At 39.8% G+C, this 26,444-nt stretch overlaps 1 protein-coding gene across 1 annotated transcript; it reads left to right on the forward strand.

Moving 5' to 3' along the window:
* The first annotated feature begins 785 nt into the window (after window positions 1-785).
* Window positions 786-26,444, forward strand: LOC125887505 (creatine kinase U-type, mitochondrial-like). Its single transcript, XM_049574368.1, has 9 exons — window positions 786-1,082; window positions 6,781-6,979; window positions 8,528-8,623; window positions 8,708-8,929; window positions 9,781-9,866; window positions 15,851-15,974; window positions 18,161-18,295; window positions 20,877-21,002; window positions 25,560-26,444. The coding sequence occupies exons 1-9, from the start codon at window positions 937-939 to the stop codon at window positions 25,671-25,673; spliced, it is 1,248 nt and encodes a 415-aa protein (XP_049430325.1). The 5' UTR covers window positions 786-936; the 3' UTR covers window positions 25,674-26,444.

A 26,444-nucleotide genomic window follows, 5' to 3' on the forward strand; every position in this document is an offset into this window, starting at 1 on the left:
GTCTTTAAACGAGACGATAAGAAAGTCCCAGTGTCCTCAAACAACATGATAATATAGTCCCAATGTCCTTTGGTGAGCTGTTGATAAAACAATATCTTTCTAATAGCAGTGTCTTAGCTTGTTACCATTGCTAAAATTGGTTTGTATGGTATATCAAATTACAACATTTATTATTCATAAATAAACAAGTTTCAACCATAAATGTGATCAGGTTCTGTATCTTGTCCACTTTTGTGTCAGGGTCAGCTGCAGACTGACCTGGCAGAAATGGCCGCCATCTTGTTTTTACATGGATTGGTGTACTGTGCTCTTACTAACACTAGATGGCACAAAGAAGTGTCCAAGAGTGAGGACAACAGGTCTGAGTTAAGCAGAATGAAGTATATGGTCCAGTAAACCTAAAATGTGATGTCCTCATATCAGGACACAGGGTCCAAGGAAGATATTTAATACCATAAAAAGGACACTAGCAAGCTGACATATTATGAGATTTTTTTTTTCATCATTTCCATCACTTTTTATGGTGATTGGAAAGATATATAAGAATGCCAGTATTATATTACTAAAAAAAATACACAGAACAAAATTAAAATGCAACACTTTTGTTTTTGCTTCCTTTTTTAACAGGTTTAAGTTAAAGTTCTAAGATTTTTTATTCACTCGATATATATTTCTGAACAAAATTAAATTTATGTAAAGAAATCGTAGTGTTCTTGGTCTTTTACGCTTTTATTTTGAAGCCACAGCTGAACTTCCGGTGTCGTCCTGTGTGTCTCCGTCCATCTTGACGTCGCTCCGGTTAAAGCCTTCCCCGCCGTTACCATTCCACCAGAGGCTGTTCATCACCGACGCTCTTTCCCATCCACCTGTCCCTCCCTCCTGCGACCGTGGAAATATTACCTTTTTAACACCTACACAGAAAACAAAAAAAGAAAAATGGCGAGCAGCTTCTCAAGAATCCTCTCCTCCAAAAGAAAAATCGGGCTCCTGTCGTTGGTGGGGGGCTCAGTAACGGCTGGATTCCTGCTCCACCGGGAACATGTCAGCGCCGGAGTGCCTGTACGCAGGCAGTACCCCGCCAGGTACCGTTACACCACCGCTCTGTGTCCGTTACATGGCTCTGTAACAAATTGTATATCTTTACATTCATTAATGAACATGTCTTGGTTATTCATAATGCCATCACGCGCGAATTAAACGCAGGTTAATTGTGTTTTACGGGGACAATTTAATGTGTAAAAAAAGGCGGGGTGTGAAACATCAAAGTACCGTGAAATTTAACCACCATAACAGCCTCAATAACCTTGACCTGTAGAAAATCGTTTTACACTATCATACAGCAGCTAAATACATAGTGGAATATTATTGGATGTCATGAGATACTAACCAAAGCTGTTAACAGTCACTTTATTAAACGCACCGTTTTTGACATAGTCTCTTTTTTCAGAGGCACCGTAAACACACCTTTACTCCTAAAATACAGACGTAACAAAACATTCATGAGAAAAGGTGAAGTGCCTACACGGTAATTCTGCCACGTATTAGACACATTATTATTAGGAAAAGGAAAAACAGTTGGTTTCCTTATAGCTTGTGCTGTATGGATGACATACTGAGAGGCTGGGGAGGTGACGCGTACGTGACCTGCTACACGCTGCATTATAAAGCAGTGTATCTATAAAGATTAACAAAATCTTATCTGCTGCCTGATATAAAACTCTACCCAGAGTGTTACATAACTGTCACACACCTAAAGAGCACCTACCGTGCACTGAGTCTAAACGCAATCTATTACTGGCCAAATGTTACTAATATGTTACTGTAAAGAGCTGTAGGAGAAGTATACAATTATTTTACTTATGTAAAAGGACCAATACCACACTAAAAGACAATTACAATGTAAAGTACTGCATTTGAAATATATCGCAAGGTATCAAAAGTAAAAAATCATCCTGCAAAATATCATATTTTTCAGTCTTATGATCACTGTTGGGGAATAACTAAATCACAAAATAAATGTAGTTGTAATCAGTTACATTTACTGGGAAAAAATACTGTAAAACTTCAATTAAACGCCTAGTTTCTTTTACTAGCCCGGTGTGGCCACACATTTTGATAAATAAAGGCCTGTCTCTATTAGAAGCCTGGTCTGGTTACCAAGCAGTTCATGTTTTTTTAATAGAAATTCTTTTGGTTGTTAGCTACCTCAAATTATGTGTCCATTCCTCGATTACCCTGTAAGTTATTCATATTCCTTTAGTCCGTAAGCGTCCTCAGATCAAAAGAATCAAAAGGGTTTTTTATAGAAATGAATCCAAGTTGTGAGTATTGTTTTAATAGTTGTGTTGTGTCAGTACGCCGGGTGTCGTAATCCTCAAGTGCCATAACTCTCACACTCTAGTGCGCTGTCTGTCGGAGCTAGATCAAATTAATGACCCATAATCGATATATTATCTGAAGCCTTTTTTTAAATAAGTAACATCCATACTGGTTCAAATAAACAATTAGACTGTGTTTCCTGATCTTTGTTGAGCAACAGTTTTTCGTGAAAGGAATTAAAGGCCTGTCCCATATATAGGCCCGTTGAGTTCAGTGATTTAAGCAAATAATAGCCCGGGCTATTAATTGAAGTTTTACGGTATGTAATTAAATTACAGTTACTTATCAAAATGTTGATTACGAAGACGTTACATCTGACTGTGTTCTTTTTGGTAAAAAAAAAAGTTTATATGTAGTGTATGACATTCATTCTGTTGCCTTGCGTCTTTTTGCCGCACAGAAATTCCTTCTTTTGGCACAGCCTATATCCAGACATTTTTCAGCTTCATTACTGAGTTTAAAACATTTGTCAGAAAAGTTATCAAAAAGTAATCAAATGTAATAAGTTACATTACTTTAAAGAAGTAATTAGAATACTTACCTTAAATTTGTTCTAGGGTAACTATTAATCTGTAACCTATTACATTTCAAACGTAACCTTCCCAGCACTGTGTGTTATATGTTAATAAAGGATTTTTTTATTCCTGATTCATTACCGTCTATGCTCCATCTGAATGTTAAAAAATAATTTTCACAACTTTATATTCCTTTGGATAGTTGTGATAGTGTTAATCTACAACAATGCATATTATAAACTGGGGATGGGAATCACCAGAGGCTCCACGATACAGTATTATCACGATACTTAAGTCACGATACAATATTCTTGCGATTTTAAACGTGTTGCGATATGCTGAGTATTGCAATATATTGTGATTTATTGCCTTTTCTTAACTGTAAATTATGTCCTTGAAGGAAAACTTTGTCAACGTTTGTTTTATCAAATAAGATAAAGTTAAAGGTAAAGTTTTCATAACGCTTGTGGGCTACTTGATGTTGAATTTGTATTTGTAATATTGATATTTATATAATAAAAAAATATATATGTGTCACTGTGTGATGTTGTGATACTTAGCTGTATTGATTTTTCACCCCATTATAAACTGATTAAAAGTTTGACGTTTAAAATCTTGATCTGAGAAGTCACTAAAGCTGTCCAATGTAGTAGAATGAAAAGTAGACCAAAATATTTCCCTCTGAAATGTGGTGAAGTAGAAGTATAAAGTAGCATTAAATGGACATGCTCAAGTAAAGTACAAGTACCTTAAATTTGCACTTAAGTGAATTAACTCAGTAACATTCACTGACTATAAAGGTGTTTTTATCAGTTTGGGGATCAGTCTGTGGGTGTCAGCTGTCTGAGGTTACCTCAGGTTTGTTTTAGTTCCCAGAGTAACCAAACAGCCTTCAATGGCTTTTTCTTATCAAGCGTTACTGATATAATTAACAGGCATAATCATTAAGCTGATATCATACCCTGAATCCTGCCAGCTGGATACGCCCAGCTCTGTGTTATTAATCATTAAAACTAGTGTAACCTTAGGGACTTTGTGGTTATGTTGGTGAATCAGAATATTGTATTTTTGATTGATAACTGCAGCAAAGTTGGTTAAAATAATCCTTTGGCAATGAACTCCATAGTGTCTGCACGTCCTGTTGACTGCATTGCCCAGCACGACTGTTTAACAGTGACCAGTGATACATCCATCGTTCCTTTCGGACATATGGGCTCTAAGACGCTGACCAGGCAGTTCATTGGCATTATTAAATCCTGCAATAAAAACAGACACAAGTGCACATTTTACAATATGCACATGATATTGGAGCACATTGAGTGTGATGATACTTATCTGAACCTTGGCCCACATATTGTGTCTGTGACCACCTGTGTTTTCCTGGCTCTGAAAACATTGTAATGCGGCACCTGTGTTTCTTAAGGGATGGGACGCTGGCCATAGGCTGCAACCTTAGATGCAGTTCTCTCCTTCATTTCCTGTCATCCATCTACTGGTGTTATCTAAGAAAGGCATCAACGGCCCTGAAAAATGATAATAATACTTAAAAAAATCAGTGCAGCAGATCATGTGCTAGTACAGATAATGTTAACCATCTTTTCAACTCATTGTTGTGGTAGAGAGGGGAACTTCTGCCTTTGTGTAGTGGACCAGGAGAAGGATGAATAAGCTGAGAAGCCATGTTTATCCCTGACAAAATCTTTATGTATGTCCATGTCCTCGTGAGAGTGGCTTGGCAATATATTAATATCTTGACATGAGACTAGGGATCATCTAATTTTGGATATCGTATGTTGTAACTGTTGTCTTTTCCTGGTTTTAAAGGCTACATTACAGTAAAGTGATATATTTTTCTGCACTACCAGACTGCTCTAGCTGTTCTGTTATCTGTCTTTACCCACTGATTATTATTTATCAAAAATCTCATTGTGTAAATAATTTGTGAAAGCATGAATAGTTATCATGGGCTGGATAAAATGATGGGCATAGCTACCGTGGTGTCACCCACTGGTTTGTGGACTCCCATTTTGAAGCCTTGAGTTTGGCATTTTGGCCGTAGCCATCTTAGTTTTTTTTTGTTTTTTTTTTTTGAGCCACAAGTGACCATATGTGAATGAGAGGCTAGAGCTGTGGAGGAGTGAGGGGTGGATTTGACTGAGAAGCCAAGGACACTATCCGCAGACAGTCTGTCACTCAAAGAGGTCCTGCTCTTAATTATGCATAAAATTTAAACAGGCGAGTTGTATAAAAAATCACCTTTTGTACCATAGACTGTATAAATAATGGTTGTAGCTACCATGACGCCACCCATTAGTTTGTGGAGTTTAGCTTTTTAGCTGTTGCCATCTTGGATTTTAGAAGCCAGACTTGACTGTATTTGGATGAGAGGTTGGAGCTCTGGAGCAGTAAGGGATGGATTTGACTCACAGACTTAATTATGTAAAAATCGCCCTCAGCACAGTTGTCATAAATGTTGACATTAGCTATAGAGACCAAAACTGATTTTTGTATCAGGCTGTGAACATGTTATTTGTGCAGTAAAGTTGGGCATTTTAACATGCGGGGCCTATGGGGATTGACTCTGTTTTGGAGCCAGCCTCTAGTGGCCATTCAGTGAAATGCAGATTTTGTCACTTCCGCACTGGCTTAATTTTTCAGCCTCGGAGGTTGCTTCTTGCGCTGTACAGCTATCATGGAGGGGGAAATTGGCTAAAACAGGATGGTCTTTGGAAATTATGTCACTTCTGGAGCCAGCCTTAAGTGGCTGTTCAAGGAACTGCAGTTTTTCAAGGTTCAAGGTTCCTTTATTGTCATTGAAATTTCTAGTGCATTCAGTTAAAGGGCCGTAGAATAATAATAAAAACAAACAAAGGCAGTAGATAAAATGTAAGGTAATAGACAAAATAGCTAGATAAAAAAGATGGCTACTTCCTGGAACACTCTGCAGTCACCAGATCCAATTTTATCACAGCATAGCTTCTAACTACTATCGATGAAGTATTCAATCTATCTTACTGTCAGTACTTACGACACAATTGAGCCAAGTACTTCTGTCGCCATTTGAGTATTATCAGAAGTCAGAAGTATTATTAAGACATTTGATCAAAAATATCGTGATATTTGGATTTCACCACATCAGCCAGCCTAGTGATTGTTACGGGAGCAATTGTAAAATGCAGTTTTTGTATAATTTTGTACTGGAATATCTTAGCCTTTCTTTTCTTTTGTCAGATAGCAGGAAACAGGAACCTATAAGCTACTTAGTCTGTGCTGCATCTGCAGTAGAACCTTCTCTCATGCCAAACCCAGTTTCATTCCATCGCTGGCCTTAGAAAAGCTTTGTGTGGATAAAAAACAGTCTTTGACAGGAGGTGATTAGGCTGATTAATTAATTTAAAGCTAGATGATTTAGTTATCTGTTTTTTGTTAAATCAGCAGCATTATTTTACTAAAACAACATAAATCTAAAGTCTTTTTCTCCATCAGCACTAAATTAATGGCACTTTTAACACTTAATGTCAAACAGTAGTTGCTGTTATGCCTGTTGCACCTGAGTCGTAAGATTCAGTTGTCTTCAAGTTAAATAATTAAAATTTTATCATTATTCCCCATGTCCCAGTGTATCAGACACTACTACCCACATCTGCAGTATAACTATCAGACATATTTTGCAGCAGGGAGTCCCATAGCCATAAGGTCACAGGTTTACACAAACCCCAGTTACCTGCATACGTGCCATTTGGAAATGTCCTTGAGTAAGTCACTCGCTCCGTACCTGCTCCAAGGGCACAGCTCCACAGTTAAGCTGTGCCCATACTGCTGCTGTTTTGTTTCTCTTTGAAAGATCAATGCAGCAATATGTTATCTTGACATTGTATTTGTGCAGTGCGGAGTACCCTGACTTGCGCAAACACAACAACTGCATGGCCAGTAACCTGACACCTGCCATCTACGCCAAGCTGTGTGACAAGGCCACTCCCAACGGGTACACGCTTGACCAGGCCATCCAGACGGGTGTGGACAACCCCGGGCACCCGTTCATCAAGACTGTTGGCATGGTGGCAGGAGACGAGGAGTCCTACGAGGTCAGATATCACAGTACTTTTTCAAAAACACACGCAAGCTCCTCACTGTTGATAAGAAGGGCACATCTCCATTTGTATTGTACAATAGTTATGACGGTGAACACAGCCTCCCAAAGCCACCAGCTGGAGTGACAAGGACAACATTACTAAAGTCCAATCTGCAGAGTGTGACACTGTAAATAAAAGTACTGAAAAGGGGTATTTGTATTTGCATTCTGGTCCCATTCCAACATCCTTTAAACTGTCAAGACAGTTTCAACATACAGTAGGTGACTCATCAGAAATGATTGGGAAATTTGTCTGACTACAACTACAAAAAAATGCAACCACCCATCCTCCCTATCCTGTTTTAAAGGAGGGAGTATTACAGAACAGGAGAGGAAAAGTTTTAGGCTAGGACACCCCTTTTGGGATATCTCAGTTTCTATCTATAGTGAGGGTCTAACTGTATTTCCATTTTAATCTCATGCTGCCTTTAGAGGCCACAGAAAAATCCAGGAGTTCTTCCAGTTGTCAGTATGTTTTTTAACATTTTTTTTTTAAGGTTTTTTAATCTGATATTAACTGTTGATTGATTGTTGAACATTTTTGATCAAATTTAAGTCTCTGACCATGTTATGACTTCCTTAAATTTTTCTTTTTGTTGGTTGGCTGAAATCTAATTTTTGTATTCTAGCTAATGTTTATCATACAGTATCTCTACAATGTTATGCAATTTATGATTCATTAATACTCCCTGCGTTCCAAATGGGAGGTTCTTTTGGTTTTAGTGATGTGGGTGTGGTATTACTGCTGCTGGTAAGTGTACAAAAGTGCAGAGAGTGCTGACCTGCAAATGAAAGAGTTGTGATAATGTTGTTGGGAAATGTATGGAGTTACAGCCTGGACTATACAGTAACATAGAAAGACTATCTGTCCAGTCAACATGATGTAGATAAAGAGAAAGAGATTCCTATTTTTTTCTTTATTATACTGTATATGAGATTGAGTCTGTATAAAAGCTATTATAAAGTACAATATTAAGAAGTAAAAAGAGACTGACTCTCCCTGATCATCAGCATATCTAAAAAAAAACCCAAAAACAGTAGAGCATCTATTTGAACTGAGATAGAAGTCACTGTTGTTTGAGGTAGTTTGCGATACGTGTGCAGCAGTGATACTCAAGTTGCAGCCTGCAGCCCAGATAGGGTTCCTGGTGGCCCGCTGAGCTTTTTCTAAATCACAATGAAAAGAAATTGATTCATGCTGGGATTTTTTTTGTACTTTTAGTTTAAATAAGGTGTCAGAGTGCATAAAAACACATCAAAATAGAGCTTGTTTATCAAAAAAGTGCCAAGGGAGATAACCAAGGAAGTGCCAAAGAGATAACTAGAGTATAAATATATTTAATAGCTATGGCAGAATGAATGCCAGCCATACCATATCATAAATGGTACCTGTGTGGATATGGATAATGTCAGATGCCACATATTTATGCCATTATTTATATTTAGTCCACATCATAGCACACAAATTAGTAATGCATAAAATGTCTTGGGTCTTTTTCAGGTATTTGCAGATCTGCTGGATCCCATCATCAAAGAGAGGCACAACGGCTATGACCCCCGCACCATGAAGCACCCCACCGACCTGGATGCCAGCAAGGTAACACTCTCACTGACAACACAGAGCGTCTTCTTTTAAGATAAGTCAAATGTTGAACTATTTCCCTACCTGCCTTTGTTTCAGATCCAGTCGGGCAACTTTGACCCGCGTTACGTGCTGTCGTCCAGGGTGAGAACGGGCCGCAGTATCCGAGGGCTGAGCCTGCCCCCCGCCTGCACCCGGGCGGAGCGCAGGGAGGTGGAGAGGGTGGTGGTGGATGCCCTCGCCGGCCTGAAGGATGACCTGACTGGGACGTACTACAGTCTCACCCAGATGACAGACCAAGAGCAGCAACAATTGATCGATGTGAGTGATGCAGGGATGCTGCTGTATGAATATGACGATGTTGCACATTGTTGAGATACCACTTTTGACTTGAAGTGTTAATGCACCATTTTGCAGGGAAATAGTTTCAGGGGGGAAAGGAGGGGTTAGCAGTGTTATTTGACACTTCCATATGTCAAATGACATTTAATAATTCCAGTTTTTAGATTTTACAAAAATGATTTTTTTTTGCAATTTTATAAAGGAAAGACAGAGGTTATGTTTTAAAAGGGGCTCTAAAAATGCCTACATTAGTTACAGTGTGAATGTAAGAAAAGAATCTAGGCTAATGGCTACGCTAGGTAGTTTTCCAAACATAGGCTTTTTTTTTTTTACCTTGCATGAACGAGAGCTAGATTTTTGTTTTTGAATAAACAGAATGTTTTCACAGGAGTTAAATATAGCAGGTAGCATGTAGCAGCAGTGGTTATACATGATCTTTCCTGCTAGAACAGTTTTGGATCTGACAGTACACAGCATCAATCTGCAAAGTGCTGAGTATACTGATCTTATTTCCTGTAAGGTTACTTGAGTAAATATCGTGCTCTCATGGTAAAGATGTTGAGCCACTGTGGATGTGGAACTCAATTCAACTTCTAGCTGAGGAAAACAAACAAGGAGCAGACAATTTTATCACATGTAATCAGAAATGGTGTGGGTCGAGCCTGCCATGGCATTTTCCTCCTGCCCACAATGAGACAGATTGACCAGATTATTGAATTCTCAAGTCTCACACTCTTGTTTCTGTCTCACTTTGACAATACTGTCCAGTGCAAGCTGACCACTGTTGGCACTCTGAGTAAAAAAATGTCTGTTCTCTGTATTTACAACAGGACCACTTCCTCTTTGACAAGCCTGTGTCACCCCTCCTGACCTGTGCAGGAATGGCTCGTGATTGGCCAGATGCTCGTGGTATCTGGTAAGTCATTCTTCCTTTGAATACAATCTTCTGGCTTGTTGAGCAAACTTCTTTATTCAAGGCAAGACAGGGGCAATATTGTCTTTGCAGTTGAGCATTGCATTACATGTAAGCACAAAAGGCTTAAGCCATACAGCAGTGAGTCATGTTTGACTCTTCCGTGTTGGCTGCATGAACCAGTTTGTCAGAATCAGTTGAGAAATCTGTAACTTTGAATGTCAAGTTAATAGCAGCTCATGTACAAAACCCAAAACCAGTGAAGTTGGCACGTTATGTAAATTGTAGATAAAAACAGAATACAATGATTTGCAAATCCTTTTCAACCTATATTCAATTGAATACACTGCAAAGACAAGTTACTTAATGTTCGAACAGGTAAACTTTGTAATTTTTTGCAAATATTAGCTCATTTGGAATTTGATGCCTGCAACATGTTTCAAAAAAGCTGGCACAAGTGGCAAAAAAGACTGAGAAAGTTGAGGAATGCTCATCAAACACTTATTTGGAACATCCCACAGGTGAACGGGCTAATTGGGAACAGGTGGGTGCCATGATTGGGTATAAAAGCAGCTTCCCTGAAATGCTCAGTCATTCACAAACAAGGATGGGGCGAGGGTCACCACTTAGTGAACAAATGCGTGAGCTGATTGTCGAACAGTTTAAGAACAACATTCCTCAACGAGCTATTGCAAGAAATTTAGGGATTTCATCATCTACGGTCCGTAATATCATCAAAAGGTTCAGAGAATCTGGAGAAATCACTGCACGTGAGCGACAAGGCGGAAAACCAACATTGAATGCCCATGACCTTCGATCCTCAGGCGGTACTGCATCAAAACCGACATCAATGTGTAAAGGACATCACCACATGGGCTCAGGAACACTTCAGAAAACCACTGTCAGTAACTACAGTTCGTCGCTACATCTGCAAGTGCAAGTTAAAACTCTACAATGCAAAGCGAAAGCCATTTATCAACAGCACCCAGAACCCGCCGGCTTCATGGCCCGAGCTCATCTAAGATGGACTGATGCAAAGTGGAAAAGTGTTCTGTGGTCTGACGAGTCCACATTTCAAATTGTTTTTGGAAACTGTGGACGTCGTGTCCTCCGGACCAAAGAGGAAAAGAACCATCCGGACTGTTATAGGCGCAAAGTTCAAAAGCCAGCATCTGTGATGGTATGGGGGTGTATTAGTGCCCAAGGCATGGGCAACTTACACATATGGGAAGGCATCATTAATGCTGAAAGGTACATACAGGTTTTGGCAAGGAGCAGACAATTTTATCACATGTAATCAGAAATGGTAGCCTGCCATGGCATTTTCCTCCTGCCCACAATGAGACAGATTGACCAGCATGGCTCCATTGAATTCTCAAGTCTCACCTACTTGTTTCTGTCTCACTGTTGAACAATACTGTACATCAAGCAAGAATGGGAAAGAGTTCCACCTGAAAAGCTTCAAAAATTGGTCTCCTCAGTTCCCAAACGTTTACTGAGTGTCGTTTAAAAGGAAAGGCGATGTAACACAGTGGTAAAAAGGCCCCTGTGCCAACTTTTTTGCAATGTGTTGCTGCCTTTAAATTCTAAGTTAATGATTATTTGCAAAAAAAAAAAAAAGTTTCTCAGTTTGAACATTAAACATCTTGTCTTTGCAGTGTATTCAATTGAATATGAGTTGAAAAGGATTTGCAAATCATTGTATTCTGTTTTTATCTACGATTTACATAACGTGCCAACTTCACTGGTTTTGGGTTTTGTACTTTATTTGCGTTTTTTTCTCCAACATTTAGATCAGCATCCAATTAACTAGTGAGGCTCTGTCTTGTTCACTGTATTTATGAGACGATGACTTCAAGTGTAAATAAATGAATTGTCTAAATTACTGGGTTGTTAATTTATTTGGTTCATCACAGAAAAGGGAGACATAGTGTGTGTACCATTAGTATGTGAAAAGCAAGATATACGTTAAATTTTTTTATGGTGCTGCCAAGCGGGAGCATTAACGAATTAAAAAGTGAAGGTCCCAGTATTGACCCTTGTGGAACTCCTCAGAAAAGTTTTGTTTCAACAGATGTAAAACTTTGAATTGAAACATAGGAGCTCCTATCCTGAAAGGAAAACAGGGAAGAACGGAGCAGACAGACCAGCTGAATCTGGAAGTGTTTGAATTACAGGATACCTGGCTCTTCTGTGGGTTATTTATTTATTTATTTAGAAAAGGTGAGACAAGGGTATGTGTTAAGATATCAGTGAAATGACATGCCTCCTTAACGAGTGACCATTTAGTATGGTCTTTTGGGGTTGTCAGTTTTTAAGAGATATCAATAAGTTAGGAAGGAAATAATTAATAATTTTAGTGGACTGTACAGAGCAAGAGGAGCTCTTTATCTGCTGTATTATTCAATTTAATACAGGGTGTCTGTAGGTCCTTAAAAAGTCATAAAATGTCTTATATTCAATTGTATAAATATCAGGCCTTAAAGGTCATTAAATGGTCTCAAATTTGAATTATGAAGTCTTAATTGCCACAAACGTTTTATCTAATTACATTTATCTATCTTTTAATTCCTTTTTGTTAACATGAGTGAAGGTCTTTCACATGAAAGTCTTTTCTAATGTTACAAATCTTTAAACCTACCTCCGAATATCATCCTGTCTTTTTACTTAATACTTGCACTTATCTGTCAGCAAAATATAGATTAACCCTAACTCACGCTAATAATCACGTTTTCCTACATAAAACCAACCTATGCTCGGGATCATAGACATACTTACCTGCAATGCTTGAGTAACAAATAATGATATGTCTATATATCAGCCTTAAATTTGGCCAAAAATCTTGAAAAGGTCTTAAAAATCATTGAATTGAAGTGTCTGATTCCTGCAGACTTCCTGTAATAGATGAGACATTGCACAGTGAACTCTTGCGGTGCATTGATGTGAAGTTGAGGACAGACCTGAGGTACTCTTGTAAAATAATGTAACATTACAAAATTTAATTGATATGATGGATTTGAGCAGTTTGTAACTTGCTGTATGTCTGCTGACTTACAATTATAGCGTTATAATAGTTATAATTATAGCGTTTAGTGAACTTGTAGGTTGGTTTTGCACCATTTATGTTAAGTCCTCCATCAGATTCTCTTTGGCATCCTCACTTCCTACACCATTTCTTTAAGTGCTGTTGGTCGTCCATGTAACTGTTATGTTTTAACTGGAGCAACATGGTCAGTAATCTGAAACAGAGGGAATTTGCTGCCAGCTTTTAATAGATTTTTGGGATAGTTACTCTTTTTCTTTTTTTTGGATAATTCTAGCATCATTCAGATGCGTCAGGATTTGAATGAACCTTTTCCGCCTTTGCTGGAAATTGGCAGCAGGTCACACAAACAAAATCTGCAACTGTAAACTTCCCTCTGTCTCAAAATAGGTCAATCTTTCAATTCTTAGTTTATTAGTTTTCATATTGAACAGAACACAAATAAAATGTGAAAAAAATGCCCCATAATCTTTAATCTTACTGACATTTATGAACTTTCCAGTGACTTTCCAAGCTCGCATGATTGCACCAGTAATGTCATTTCCCCGTTGTTGAGCTGTGGTGGAGGTGTATTAGCAAAGCAGACAGTGCTCCCTCAGCCTTTAGTTTTAGCTTGTACCCAGGAATAGCCAAATGCAGGGCATCAGCCAGCCAAAATCAATCACCAGCCTCCCCCCTCTCTCCGTATCAGCCTCTCCTCTCCTTAATAATTCACCTTCACTCCATCCCTTCATCATCTCTTCTTTCAGGTCCACTGGCAGCTTTTTCTTTCCCTCTCTGGCTCATTCTCCCCCGCTCTCCTTTCATTTTTTCACTTCCCATATGTCATGCTCTACTTTCTCGCATTTATGCTTAACAATCCCCCATCCTTCTAATATTCCTTTGTTGTTTCACTCCTTACTCATGTTCTTTTTTATACTGCACTACTGTATTCCCTTCTCTCTTTCTCTTCCTCTCCCCAACCTGCTGTCTCCACAGCCGATCCATTACCTTATTAAATCTCTAACAATATTAAGGAGGTCAGTGTGGACAAAAAGTCTTTGTAGCGATTGACAGTAGCTTTGTGCACTTTAAAATTTGGAATGTCATGTATAAAAGTGGAGAGTTCGCCCTGAGATTGGTGGTAGGAGGGATCATTGGGTCATCAAGATTCAATGACTGCTTCCTCTGGGAAACATGAATGTGTTCAACAAATGTCGCTGTACTTTGCTTTTTCAATTTTTTTATTGTTATATTTGCAATTGGAAATGTTACTGTGGCACTTGAGGGGAGGTTGGAGGGTGACCAAGATCTTGATGATTAATATACTGCCACGAATATTTACATCACAATTCACAGCAATTTGGATCTTCGTTTTTGCAATATCTTGTTTCTCTATCTTGATCTCCCCTGAGAATGAAATCTTAATTCCCCATGGCACTGGAAACAAAGGTTATTTGAGTTTTGTATGTGTGCGACAAGTGAATTGCTGTACTTGCCAAGGACACGAGATTAAAAGCTCAGGGATTTTGTCATTAAGATTTCTACTCTGAAGACCCTGAATGTCTGTGCCATTTAACCCATACAATAGTTGCTGACATTTGTCTATCTGTACTAAGGATAGACTGATACATTGGCCGGCCAATATATCGGGCCGATATTTCAGTTTTTTACTTGTATCGGCATTGGCCGATACGCGCGTGGGTTCGCGGATTTATTTTTCCCTGGCATGATTTACAGACAGGCATCCACGGGCAGCTCTGTGTTGCCGGAAGACCCTGCAGCGCACATGCAGCGAATCCTACTGTGTACAGTAGTTGTTGTTTTATTTATGCTTCAGCTTAAATATTTGTTGATTTTATAAAGACATTACTGGAAGATTTAAGAGCACTGAACTCTTGTTTTTATTTGAATGTATAATAATAATAATAATAATAATATTCTACCTGTTCTACCTCAATTTTCCATTTTGTTTTAGTATTTTTTACTGTTCAATAAATGTTTCTTATTTTAAACTTGAGACCTGTAATATTTGTTATCATTGTGTCATTTTTTCATGTAAATTGAGGGAGCAAAAGCAGTATTGGCCCCAAATACCGGCTCAAGAAAATCGGCAGTCCATAATCGGTCATCGGCTAAGGGTGATGGAAAAAAATCGGTATCGGCATCGGCCCTAAAAAATCCATATCGGTCTATCCCTAATCTGTACACTTATGTAAGACCAATGATTAGACAAACCAACACTGACACCACCATCCATATCGCCCTACCACTGGCACGGCTAAAGATAGGAATGTCAGTACAACACTGTCTGCACACTTGCTCATATATTGACTTGTTTAAACTATTTTTAGAAAAAGAGAACAGACTAGAGAAAAGCCTTTCTTGTAAGCTTGTCCCAATTGCTGACAAACTGATATCCCTGAGTTGTGAGGTTTCCATCCGACAGATTTTACTTTGAGTTATCATTTATTAGATGTCAAGTTTCTTTTGAGTATGTCACAAATCAATACCACAAGGCCGTGTGAGCACAGTGCAGCCTTTAAGATCAGTCAATGACCTGAGGCAAAAACAAGCGTTATTGTCAGTGATTGATAGTGAATAGCTTCCCCTCTACTTGACAATATGATATGGCTCTCTTAGTCGAGAAAACCCATCACCAATCTCTGCTAATTAACTTATCCTGTACACTGTCTTCCAATAGGCTTCCAAAAAATAACTTAAGCATTGATTCAGTCTGGGGAAAAAATATTTAAATATTAATTTATGTTCTGCTTGTGGATAAGAAAGGAATATCAGCACTAGGTTCAAGTTTAGAGGTTACTGCATCAGAATAAATTACCCCACCCTGGGTGCTGCACTGTGTCTCTCCACTGCTCACTGATAGCTACAATGGTGCAAACACAGAGGACAAATAGCCCAAACCTACAGGGATCAATACTGAGTATAACTTCTCTGTGTGCAGGCACAACAACGAGAAGACATTCCTGATTTGGATCAATGAGGAGGATCACACCAGGGTCATCTCCATGGAGAAGGGAGGGAACATGAAAAGAGTCTTTGAGAGGTTCTGCAGAGGCCTCAAGGAGGTAAGGCAGTGTTTGTGTGTGGACTGTTAAAGATGCTGAGATGAAACAGAGCGAGACTATGGGTTCATCCCAATACCTGGTCTTGCATCTACATTTCCCTCACTTGTGTTTCTTCCTCATGTCTTAGCCTCGTCCTCGTAAGACATGAGGGAGACATGCGAGTAGGGAAGAAACAAGAAAACATGCCTTTAGAGAAATAAGACATCTTTTCCTCTGAAACATGACGTGAGGCAATGCCCATTGGAGGTGGTGGTGTGTCTTCCTCAAGCTCGGGTCCTCTACCAGAAGCCTGGGAGTTTGAAGGTTCTGCGCAGTATCTTAGCTTTTCCTAGGACAGCACTCTTCTCGACAGAGACCTATGCTGCCATGATTGGTGGTGTCTTGCGGTCCAGCCTTTTCCAGCCATTGGTAGGATTTCTTGATGTCGGCCACTCATTAAATCTGTTGGTGGCACATGCCGTGCAGGGGCTTATCCTTCCATGATGGTTCATCCTCCTCTTAATTCCAGTTCATTCATTAATCTCAATCTCAGGTCATTTGCCTTTGCTGGGCTTGGTACCCAATCTTGGAGTGTGGGAATAATGATGTTGTTCTGTCTCCTCCTTGCCGAAGCATGTTTGTTGCACCTCATCAATCTCTAGTTGTGGTAGCAGTTGCCGTTTGTGGGTGTTAGAAAACTGGGCTAGGAGTTGTTTCTTTGCCAGTTTAGATGTTGGGTTTTGAAGCATCCATATATCCCACATCCTCTGCTTGTAGCCCCTCTTGCTGGGGTTATTTGAATAGTAGCATTCCAACAGTTCCATATTCTCTGGTCTAGTTCATCTATGTTTTGTTCCAGTAGCCAATTTCTCATCAGGTTGCCCCGGCTCCCTAGCACCTGACGTGGTGTTGACCTGGGCGATGTCCGAGCTGGTATGTTTTTGCGGTTTCACTCATCCTGAGGTAGGCTAGCAGCATTAAGAACCTTGCCTAAGGGTCCAGACTGGATATCTGTTACCTGCCCTGACCAGGATTCGAACCCCAGTAGATCCAGTTATCAATGGCAGAGCAGCAGTGTTTTGTCTCTGTTAACACCTGCACATGAAGAAAAACCTGTGTTCTATATTTTACTGTGTCCTGTGCAGTCACAGAATGCGTTTATGTCATTTATTAATTATTTGCATCTATATTTATTGATATTCTGAGTGTGAGTTCATTATTTATTAATCCAGAACATTATTATGGTGTCTTTGAACACTGGAAATGGTTTATAAGGCCAAATGTTTCAGGGGAAATTAAAATTCTGTAACTCATCACCTTGTTGCTCAGGAATGATCAGTCTCAGTGTGGCTGAATGGAAATGATGATCGCCGATGTAAAAGTGTTTCTTGCTGACAGACAGACTCTCTGAATTTAACTGTTTTCATTAAAGTTGATGAGTGACGTAACAGATCGTGAGGAGAAAAATGTGTTTAATAATTGAAGAAAGTCATTTGTGGTCCTTTTATTGTTCAGATTTTAACTAGATTGTGAATCAGAGACGCTGGAGTGGTTACTTTACAGCAGTCTAGTGTCAGCTGTGCATGACTTAACCAAGCTGCTGGACCATAGTGGACCATTGCGCACTTGGGCACAGCATCTTCAAGTTAGCAGCTGGAACAGACTTTGCTGTCATCAGATGACTGTAGGGATTTAATCAGCCAAAAAGGGAGTGCATTAATACAGTGTAAAAGCATCTAGTGTACACTTGCAAAAGCAAAAAAAAAAAACTGCTTATACTAGTCTTTGCCCTGCCACGAAAATAAAGCCTTTAGACCGAACATGGTTGTTGAAACATAAATTATTTATTTAAGTGTTCCAAGTTCCCCATTAGAGATAGAGCAAAGGACAAGCAATGCAACATCTGGCACTGCACTGTTGGGTGACAGAACACCTCAGTGCTACATTAGCATCAGTTAAACTGTATGCACTAACACTACGCCAGTGTTTGTATCAGCCCACTCCTACAAGAGTTCATTCAGTATTGCTCCAAGACAGCAACTTTCCACTCCTTACTTCTCAGTTTAAAAAAATCCACAGCTACTACAACAATTTGCGGTGTGTGTGAACAGTATGTACACATCCAGCCAACATACCAAAGGTCAGAGATAGTATGATGAAACACACAGTCATTATATTGCAACTGGTTCTCCCTCTGTCTCTCTAAGGTGGAGCGTCTGATCCAGGAGAGAGGCTGGGAGTTCATGTGGAACGAGAGGCTCGGTTACATCCTCACTTGCCCCTCCAACCTGGGCACAGGGCTCAGGGCCGGGGTTCACGTCAAGCTGCCCCTGCTGAGCAAGGTAACACAATAGATGTAACAGAAAGAAAATAATTTGATATTTTTCTTAAGTAGATATGTTACGCCGCAGTCTAGGGGTGTTGGAGAGTGACATAACAAAGTGGCACGTGAGTATATATGTGTGAACAACAGTGAGCAATTTATGGCTAATACAATTCATCTAAGAGTTGTTTTTTTTTTACAGCTAAAAATAGTTTTCTGTTAAACACAAGTGATACAAGAAATTAGTGCATAGTAGGAGGCAAGGACTTGAGGGTGAATCATGGCCAAAATAACAAACAAAACCCACCTATCTTCCCCCAAAGTGCTGCCTAGGCCCTGCAAACAAAAGAATGGGCCTGACTCCCTAAACTAAATAAAAACAGGAGGAAAAAATGTTATAACAAAAATGGCAGTTCACCCCTACCTCTTCGTGCTACATAATCTAAAGTGCAAGCTACTGACAATGTATATACAAGCGCAGTTAGCGACCAGAGGCTAACTGCGGCCCACCCGTCATCAAACAAACTGGTTAACAGTAATGAAACGGCTCACTGTAATGAGCACAAACACAGAACACAGCATTTCAACGAGTGGAAGGCCAAGGAGGAAAGTGACCAGCTAGCAACAACAGTCCTAGGCGTCATCACGGCTGACCTGGATGTTAAGAAAGCCAAGCCCTCAAGCTCAGCCAATCAGCAGCAGTGATGTCAGCTTTGAATGTTATCAGCCCATTAAATTACTGTTATCAGTTGCCATCAGGAATGTAGATTTAAGGTAGTATGGCACAACTCTACCTCCGAAATTTATTGTTAGGTGGCGACCTCTAGTGGCCATAGTAATTATATCCAAAGCAAAGGAGGGAGTTAGGTGACCCTGCATAAAGAACACAGGACTTTCACCCAGGAGACCACTGATTGTGTCCTACGTGAAACCCAAAGTTACCATTTATTTATTTTAACTTATGTACACAAGTTAACTTGCATGACATACTTAGCTTACGTCACGTGTGAAACATACCTAACATAGTGATGTAAGATAAAATGGCTTCACTCGGGACACAAACAGGGGTCTCCTGTGAGAAAGTCCAGTGTTTGTTTGACCCATCCATCCACCCTGGCCTCTTCCCCATACAGACTTTCTCGGCCTTTATTCTGCGTCTCCTGACTCTCTCCTTCATCCTCTCCACCATCATTATTACTGTGTCCACAAGTCAAGTCAATTTTATTTATATAGCACATTTCATATGACAAGCGTAAAGTCAATGTGCTTAAGATACAGTATACCAGTACATGACAAACATAAAATAAATAAGATAATGAAATATTACATATATAAAAACAAGCAGGACATGATAAAAACAAACAAAATAAGAGGGTACTGTTATTATCATTTTTCTTTAAAAAGGGGAGATAACTATAGTAATACTAATTCCTAAAGCAAATAAAAATACACTTAAAACCTAACTGAAGCTTGCTAAAAAACATACGTTTTTAGTTTGCTTTTAAAAGAGAACACTGTTGTAGCAGATCATAGTTCATGTGGAAGAGAATTCCAGAGAGTAGGACCATAATGACTAAAAGCACCATGAGCTGATTGAGAGTTGATTTTAGGTGCAATGAGTAGACCTGTATTTGATGATCTGGGGGATCTCTGGTGTGTTCCTTATGAGCATGTCAGTAACATTGGAAGGAGCTCAACAATTTGAACATTTAAAAACAATAAGTAAATAATAAGTATTTTAAAATCAATAATCTGTTTTACTGGGAGCCAGTGAAGAGAAGATAACATAGGAGTTATGTGGTCAGACCTTTTGGTGTTGTTAAAACTCTGGCTGCTTTTGCACCAGCTTTTCAGAGTCTGACTGAGACAAGAAGCATCTAACTTTTAGATATAGGTCGCTGCTTTATTTGAACCCTAATCCTGATCTTTTCCTAAACCTTATCAAATTGCAGTCGTTTCACAATGTTAACAATGTATGAGGACGTGTTAGATAGCACCTTTTGGCCTTCTGGTAAGTAGCCCATCTGAAACATTATAATGGTAGTGATAACAACTGATAACAGCCATTTAATGGGCTGATAACATCAGAAGGAGCGGTAGATAATGTGGGATCGATTGTGTTACCACTTTATTTGTGTCACACAATGAAAAATAGAGCATCTGCATGGCCTTAAAAAAAAGTCCAAGTATTAAATTAAAAGATGAAAATGGGACAAGCAGCAGAGTTAGTTTGGTTTTCTCTCTTTTTCCAGATTTTGTATCAACATGCATGTCACCTACAAGATTTGTACTGCTAAATGCCAAATAAATTATTTTCTCAATTGCATCTGTTTCACTAAACTTTGAAAATAATGTTGATGATGTGATTTGCAACCGTTACTGCCAAATTACATTATCAGAACTTTTGTTGGGCATGTTCACCTAGAAATGAGCTGTTCATAAGATCTTTCTTCATGAAATGTTGGTGGTTGCAAACTCAAAATGTCTGAATGGTACCTGCAGAAACCTTAAAGAAAATAAATTTTAATTGTGTACTGAGTATTATGGTGACTACAGTGCTTTGAGACTGTGTAGAATAACTCCTCTTCCCCAACCCTAAGGATCCCCGCTTCAGTAAGATCCTGGACAACCTGCGCCTGCAGAAGCGAGGAACTGGCGGCGTGGACACCGCTGCTGTGGGTGGCACCTTCGACATCTCCAACCTGGACCGCCTGGGACTGTCTGAGGTAGGCAAACCTCTGTGGTAATGCACAGAGATGGTAAGAAACAAAAACAAAAAAAAAACTAAGGACGTGAGTGATTCTTTACCTTTCATTCCCAGAGCAAAGCATTCACCTGCCACTTTACATTAGTGCAGTTGCTCCTGTAGTTGTTCCTTGGGTGTGAATGTATAGCAACATATCAGTGATAGTGACTTCACAGGAACAGTGCACACTTGCAGAGTGTCTCCTCCTATAAACAACGATTTAATATGAACATTTATTGCATCACAGTGCTGTCGGTGTAGCACAGTTATACTCAACTTACTACCAGATGGATTTTATTTTTATTTAGCCTTTATTTAACCAAGGTTGTCCCACTGAGATCAAAGATCCCTTTTACAAGGCAGACCTGGTCAAGAATAGCAGCAACACAGTTTCAACAACAAATAAACTTTACATAAAAGCACATGGATTAGAGTAACATAAAATGATGGACTCATGGATTTACACTCATTCAAGGTCACCATGTCTTGAAGCTTAAGATCATTCTGCAGATTGCTCCATGCTGTAGGTGCAGAGAACATCTGAGGCTTTTTTACCCAGTTCAGTTCTGATTTTGGGAACAACAAGATGCAAAAAGTCCTGCAAACGGAGATTGTAATTTTCATATTTCATATTCAAAAGAGAAGATAAGTTGGTTGCCAACAATAGCTCTGTAAATAAAAATACAGCAGTGACTGAGGCAGATTGTACACAAAGCAGGCCAATTCACTTTTGAGTGTAGTACACAATGATGAGTAAGTTTGTAATGAATCTCAGGGCCCCATGATACATGCTATCCAGCCTGTGATAGGGTGCTGGGTGGCCCACTGATCATGCTGTAATTCACAATTAGAATGAATTTCCTCACACTGGGAATTTTCTTTGTACTGGGATGTAAATAAGGTGACACAGTGCATAAAAGCATCGAAACAGAACTTGTCTATCAATGAAAAAATGGCAAGAAGGATCCCTGGACCCCCCGACAGATTTCTGGATTAGTTATTTATATATTAATGAATGAATGTTTGTTTAATGATGGAGTGTACCATGTTACCACGGAGACATTAGTAATGTGTCGGACAGCAACTGGACTATTTTGAATGGGAATGTTTTGTGTCAATGAGTTGGATTTTTTGGAACACAAATAGCAACTTAAATATGGCACAAAAAAGGAGCGAGAGCCGAGGAGAGGAGAGTAGAAAGGAAAGGGAGAGAGGAGGAGAGGATAGGAAAGGAAAGGAAAAGAGGAGAAGAGAAGAAAGGAAAAGAGGACATGGACATGGATGAGAGGACAGGAAAGGAATGGGATGAAGAGGAAGGGAAAGGAAAAGACGAAAAGGAAAGGAGACAAGAGGAAAGGAAAACAAAAGAGAAGAGAGGAGAAAAGGGAGAGGAAAGGAAAGGAGAAGAAAAGTTAATGAGAGGAAAGGAAAAGAGAGGAGAGGAAAGGAAAGGAAAGGACAGAAAATGGGAGGAGAGGAAAAGAATGAAGAGGAAAAGAGGGGAGAGGAAAGGGCAGAAAATGAGAGGAAAGAAAAGAAAGGGAAGGAAAACAAAAGAGAGGAGAGAACAGGAAAGGAAAGGGAAAGGAGATGAGAGGGAAGGAAAGGAAAAGAGAGGAGAGCAAAGGACAGAAAAGGAGAGGAGAGGAGAAGTGTCCTTGTCCAGACTGTACATGTAGTTTGTCTTTGTTATGTCCTTGTCTCATGCTGTCACGCCTGACAGAGTCGTACAGTACAATGGTGCTGTTCTCTATTGTCTTAAGCCAGTGGTCACTTATTTTATTCTGATTACGTGCAGAGTGGAGATGGTTCTTTACTGTTTCTGGGCGTAGTGAGAATCGTTTTAATTTAATTTCATTCAATTTAAGATGTGACTCTTTGTAATTGACTGAACACAGACTGTTCTTTGCCTCTGTGCAAAAATAAATCCAGGACTTTGATACAGAGAGGTTTAAGTGCAGCGTTGCAGCCGCCTGACTCCAATGTCCACTCCTGTATTTTAAGAGCGTGGGGTGCTCACTGCTGCTTGGTCCTCCATCATCCAGACTGATGATCACTCAAGACAGGAGCACTCTGAGGGTGGAGTCAACAAGATAATAGATGGAGGGATAGGCGAAGTAGGGACAGCTGGAGCAAAGCGCCAGAGGACATTAAGGAGAAGAAGGTTCCAGAGCAGAGACAGTATCCTGTCTGTGCAAAATAAAATCTTGATTCCTGGCAAAGCTTAGGAAAAGGGCTCCTAAGTCCTGATGACTTTTCATGATGGTTTTACTCAGGCCACATGTTAATAAGACATAGTAATGTTTTTATCACACACAATAACATTATCTGAATAGTAACTAAGTCAGGATGTTGATGACGCAAGTTGATGACCATAGATTGATATTCTTTCATCTTTCAGAAAGTACAAAACATCCTGTGCTGAGCCTCCTGTATTCAAACTGTGCAGCTACAGTTTATAAACTATCTCACAGATGTTGCTGTAAATGAGAGCAGCAGGCAAGTGTCTGCTTTGGAGGTGGGCTGTACTTTTGACCATAGTTTAGTGGAGACGTTCCTGGATAAGGTTATCGGCCTCAAGTTGATGGCTCTGCTCGGTTTAGAATGCAGACTGCCTGTGTTTACGTGTGTCTGTAATGTCCATACTTTGGTAGAGAGAGGTTTGCAGATGTTGGGGCTGCAGATTTTGTGTCTGTAGTAACTGATAGTCACTGTATTTGGAGAAAGCTGTGTCACCTGTACTCTTAAAGGGGTAGTTTGGATCTTTTTAAGTGAGGTTGTATGAGGTACTTATCCATAATCAGTGTATAACATACAGTCGGTGTCTGTTGACTTGCCCCCTGTTTGGAGAAGCAGGAGTACCAACACTGACGCTAAATGTACTGCGGTAGACCTCCCTCCATCTTACCAGTGCCCTGAACTCCTTATTCATCTCTCAGCTCAAATATTCTCTGGCTCTAGGGCTATTGTTCGACTATAGATTGTACGTCTACATTTTTGTATGCCCACAAAACTAAGTAGCACTGATTCCAGGCGGCTGTGGCTCAGAGGTAGAGCAGGTCGTCCACTAATCAGATGATCAGCGGTTTAATCCCCGGCTTCTCCAGTCTGCATGTCGAAGTATCCTTGAGCCAGATACTGAACCCCAAATTGCTCCCAGTGGCTGTCCCATCAGTTGTAAGTGTCTTAAAAACTGGGTATCAGGTGGTACCTTTGTACAGTAGCCTCAGCAACCAGTGTGTGAATAGATGAATGTGACTCACTTTGAGTGGTCAGATGACTAGAAAAGGCACTATACAACTGCAGGTCCATTTACCATTAAATATAAACCAAGGTTGTTCTACTGTATTGCTTATTTTTCGCCTAAAATGTCTTCCTAAACATATTTTAGTGCGCTTCTTGGCTCTAATACAAAAGTCTCTGAACAGGAAGTGGGCCCCATACTGTTCCCTGTATTGTAAAATTAGAGGCTGAAAATACTGAGATCAAACCGTAATACTAAGCAGTGCTTAACAAATATAAGGACTATAAAGACTCTGGTAATGCATTGCCTATCTCTTGCCTCAAATGTTTTCAGAAACATATTTTAGTGTACCATTTATCTGCGATTTGAGATCATTTGTGATGAGCCAGAGGCCATGTTGTTTCTGTATCAAAATAGCCAAGCTCGCATTATATCACCTACCAAGAGCAGTATTTATTGGTCCCTTGTGGCAAAATTCATTCTGGTAGTTGTGAGTTTTTCAGCCTCTTGAGCAAAAGCAAATTCCACAGCCCCTTTTCCTCTGTTTTCTCTGGTCATGTCGCACCAATCTCAAAAGTAGATAGCCCAGTTTTATGAAAAGACGTTCTCTCTAGCAGTGATATACAATATTTAGAATATTGTCAATATCAAAGCCAGACTCCACTGAGAAAAACTGTGATTCAACATCCCTGAACACTGCTGATCTACCACGGCCTTGATCACGTAGTTTGTTTCTTTCATTGTGTGACTTCTGTATTTTAGAGGGTTGGTCACACAATAACCCAAACAAACTATGCCAGGCGAGGCAGCGGTGGACCAGTAGTTCTGTGTTCTGCAAGCTAACATTACTCACCTAGTAGCTTTAAAGGATAGATGGGGCCGTTAACGGCTTCTCCATCGAAAAGGACTGTCTGCAGCAAGATAATGCAGCGAGAATATTCTAAATATAGTGTACAGTTAAACTGTTATTGATTTTTTTTGGATGGCTAAAATACATTTTGCTACTGCTGTGTAGATACTCTTCCCTGCTTCTCCAGTCAGGGGGCACGCCAGCAGACATCTGCTGTATATAATACACCTACTGTGGATAAGTACCTCATATAACCCCACTTTGAAAGATCCAAACTATCCCTTTAATTAGGGCCAAAAGAGTGTTTTGGAAACTAAAAAAAGTAAAAGATTAAAGGCATGTTTAAGACATATAAGACTCTTTTGAGTAATAATTTGTGTCTGATCATTTTTCTTTTGCTAAAAAAATTAAATGCACTAAAATGTGATGTGTCCGTCCCTCAGGTCCAGCTGGTGCAGACAGTGGTCGATGGTGTCAACTACCTGATCGAGTGTGAGAAGAGACTGGAGAAAGGCCAGGACATCAAGGTGCCCCCACCTATCAAGTATTTCAAGTAGACACTGATCCCTGACCCCTGACCCCACCCCACAAACCTCTGGGCACACACACATGCACAAACCCCCCTCCCGCTCTGTGCCCATAGATATTATAATATAACATAATCTCTCTCTCTATATATATAATATACGCAGCTATCTGACTAAACCAAACCAGGTCCCAGAAATGGGCTCTTCTGTGTTTCAAATTATTTTGAAGGGTTTTATATTAAACTCAAATTCAAATGTTGCTCTAAAATGGCAGCAAACATTAATGAAGGATGCACAAACTGTAGGCTGATGTAATGGAGTGAAGATGGCCGCCAGTTTGCCCGTCTGTGCATGGCCAAACAGTATCTATGGCTCTGCTCCCAAAGCACTCCTCAGCCCACTAAACCTGGCTTTACCTCGCCTCAGTCCCTTCCTGCCGCATGTCCTATACTCAGCCTGTCTCTTCCCCTCATTCCCACGTGTTCGTTTGCTCATCCCTATTACCTGGTGCTTGTATAGTCCATCCATTTGTGCTTTATTTTCCATCGTGGATTGTGTGTACACAGTTTCTTTTCACCATTTTTGAGTGGATTTGAATGTAGATTAACAGAGTAAGACTGAAGAGACTCATCTTCTCCAGAGGATTTGTACGTTTGACGACACGCTGGTGTCAAAATGTGATGTTATAACACTGGTTGGGCTGGGTTCTGTACTGTAAGCTACTGAAGCAATATCATTCCAGCGCCTCATGAATGTCACAGTGTAATTTCTTTTATTAAAGAAGTCATCTATTTAACAGTA

Source organism: Epinephelus fuscoguttatus, linkage group LG4 (genome assembly GCF_011397635.1).
Source record: "Epinephelus fuscoguttatus linkage group LG4, E.fuscoguttatus.final_Chr_v1".
NCBI lineage: Eukaryota > Metazoa > Chordata > Actinopteri > Perciformes > Serranidae > Epinephelus > Epinephelus fuscoguttatus.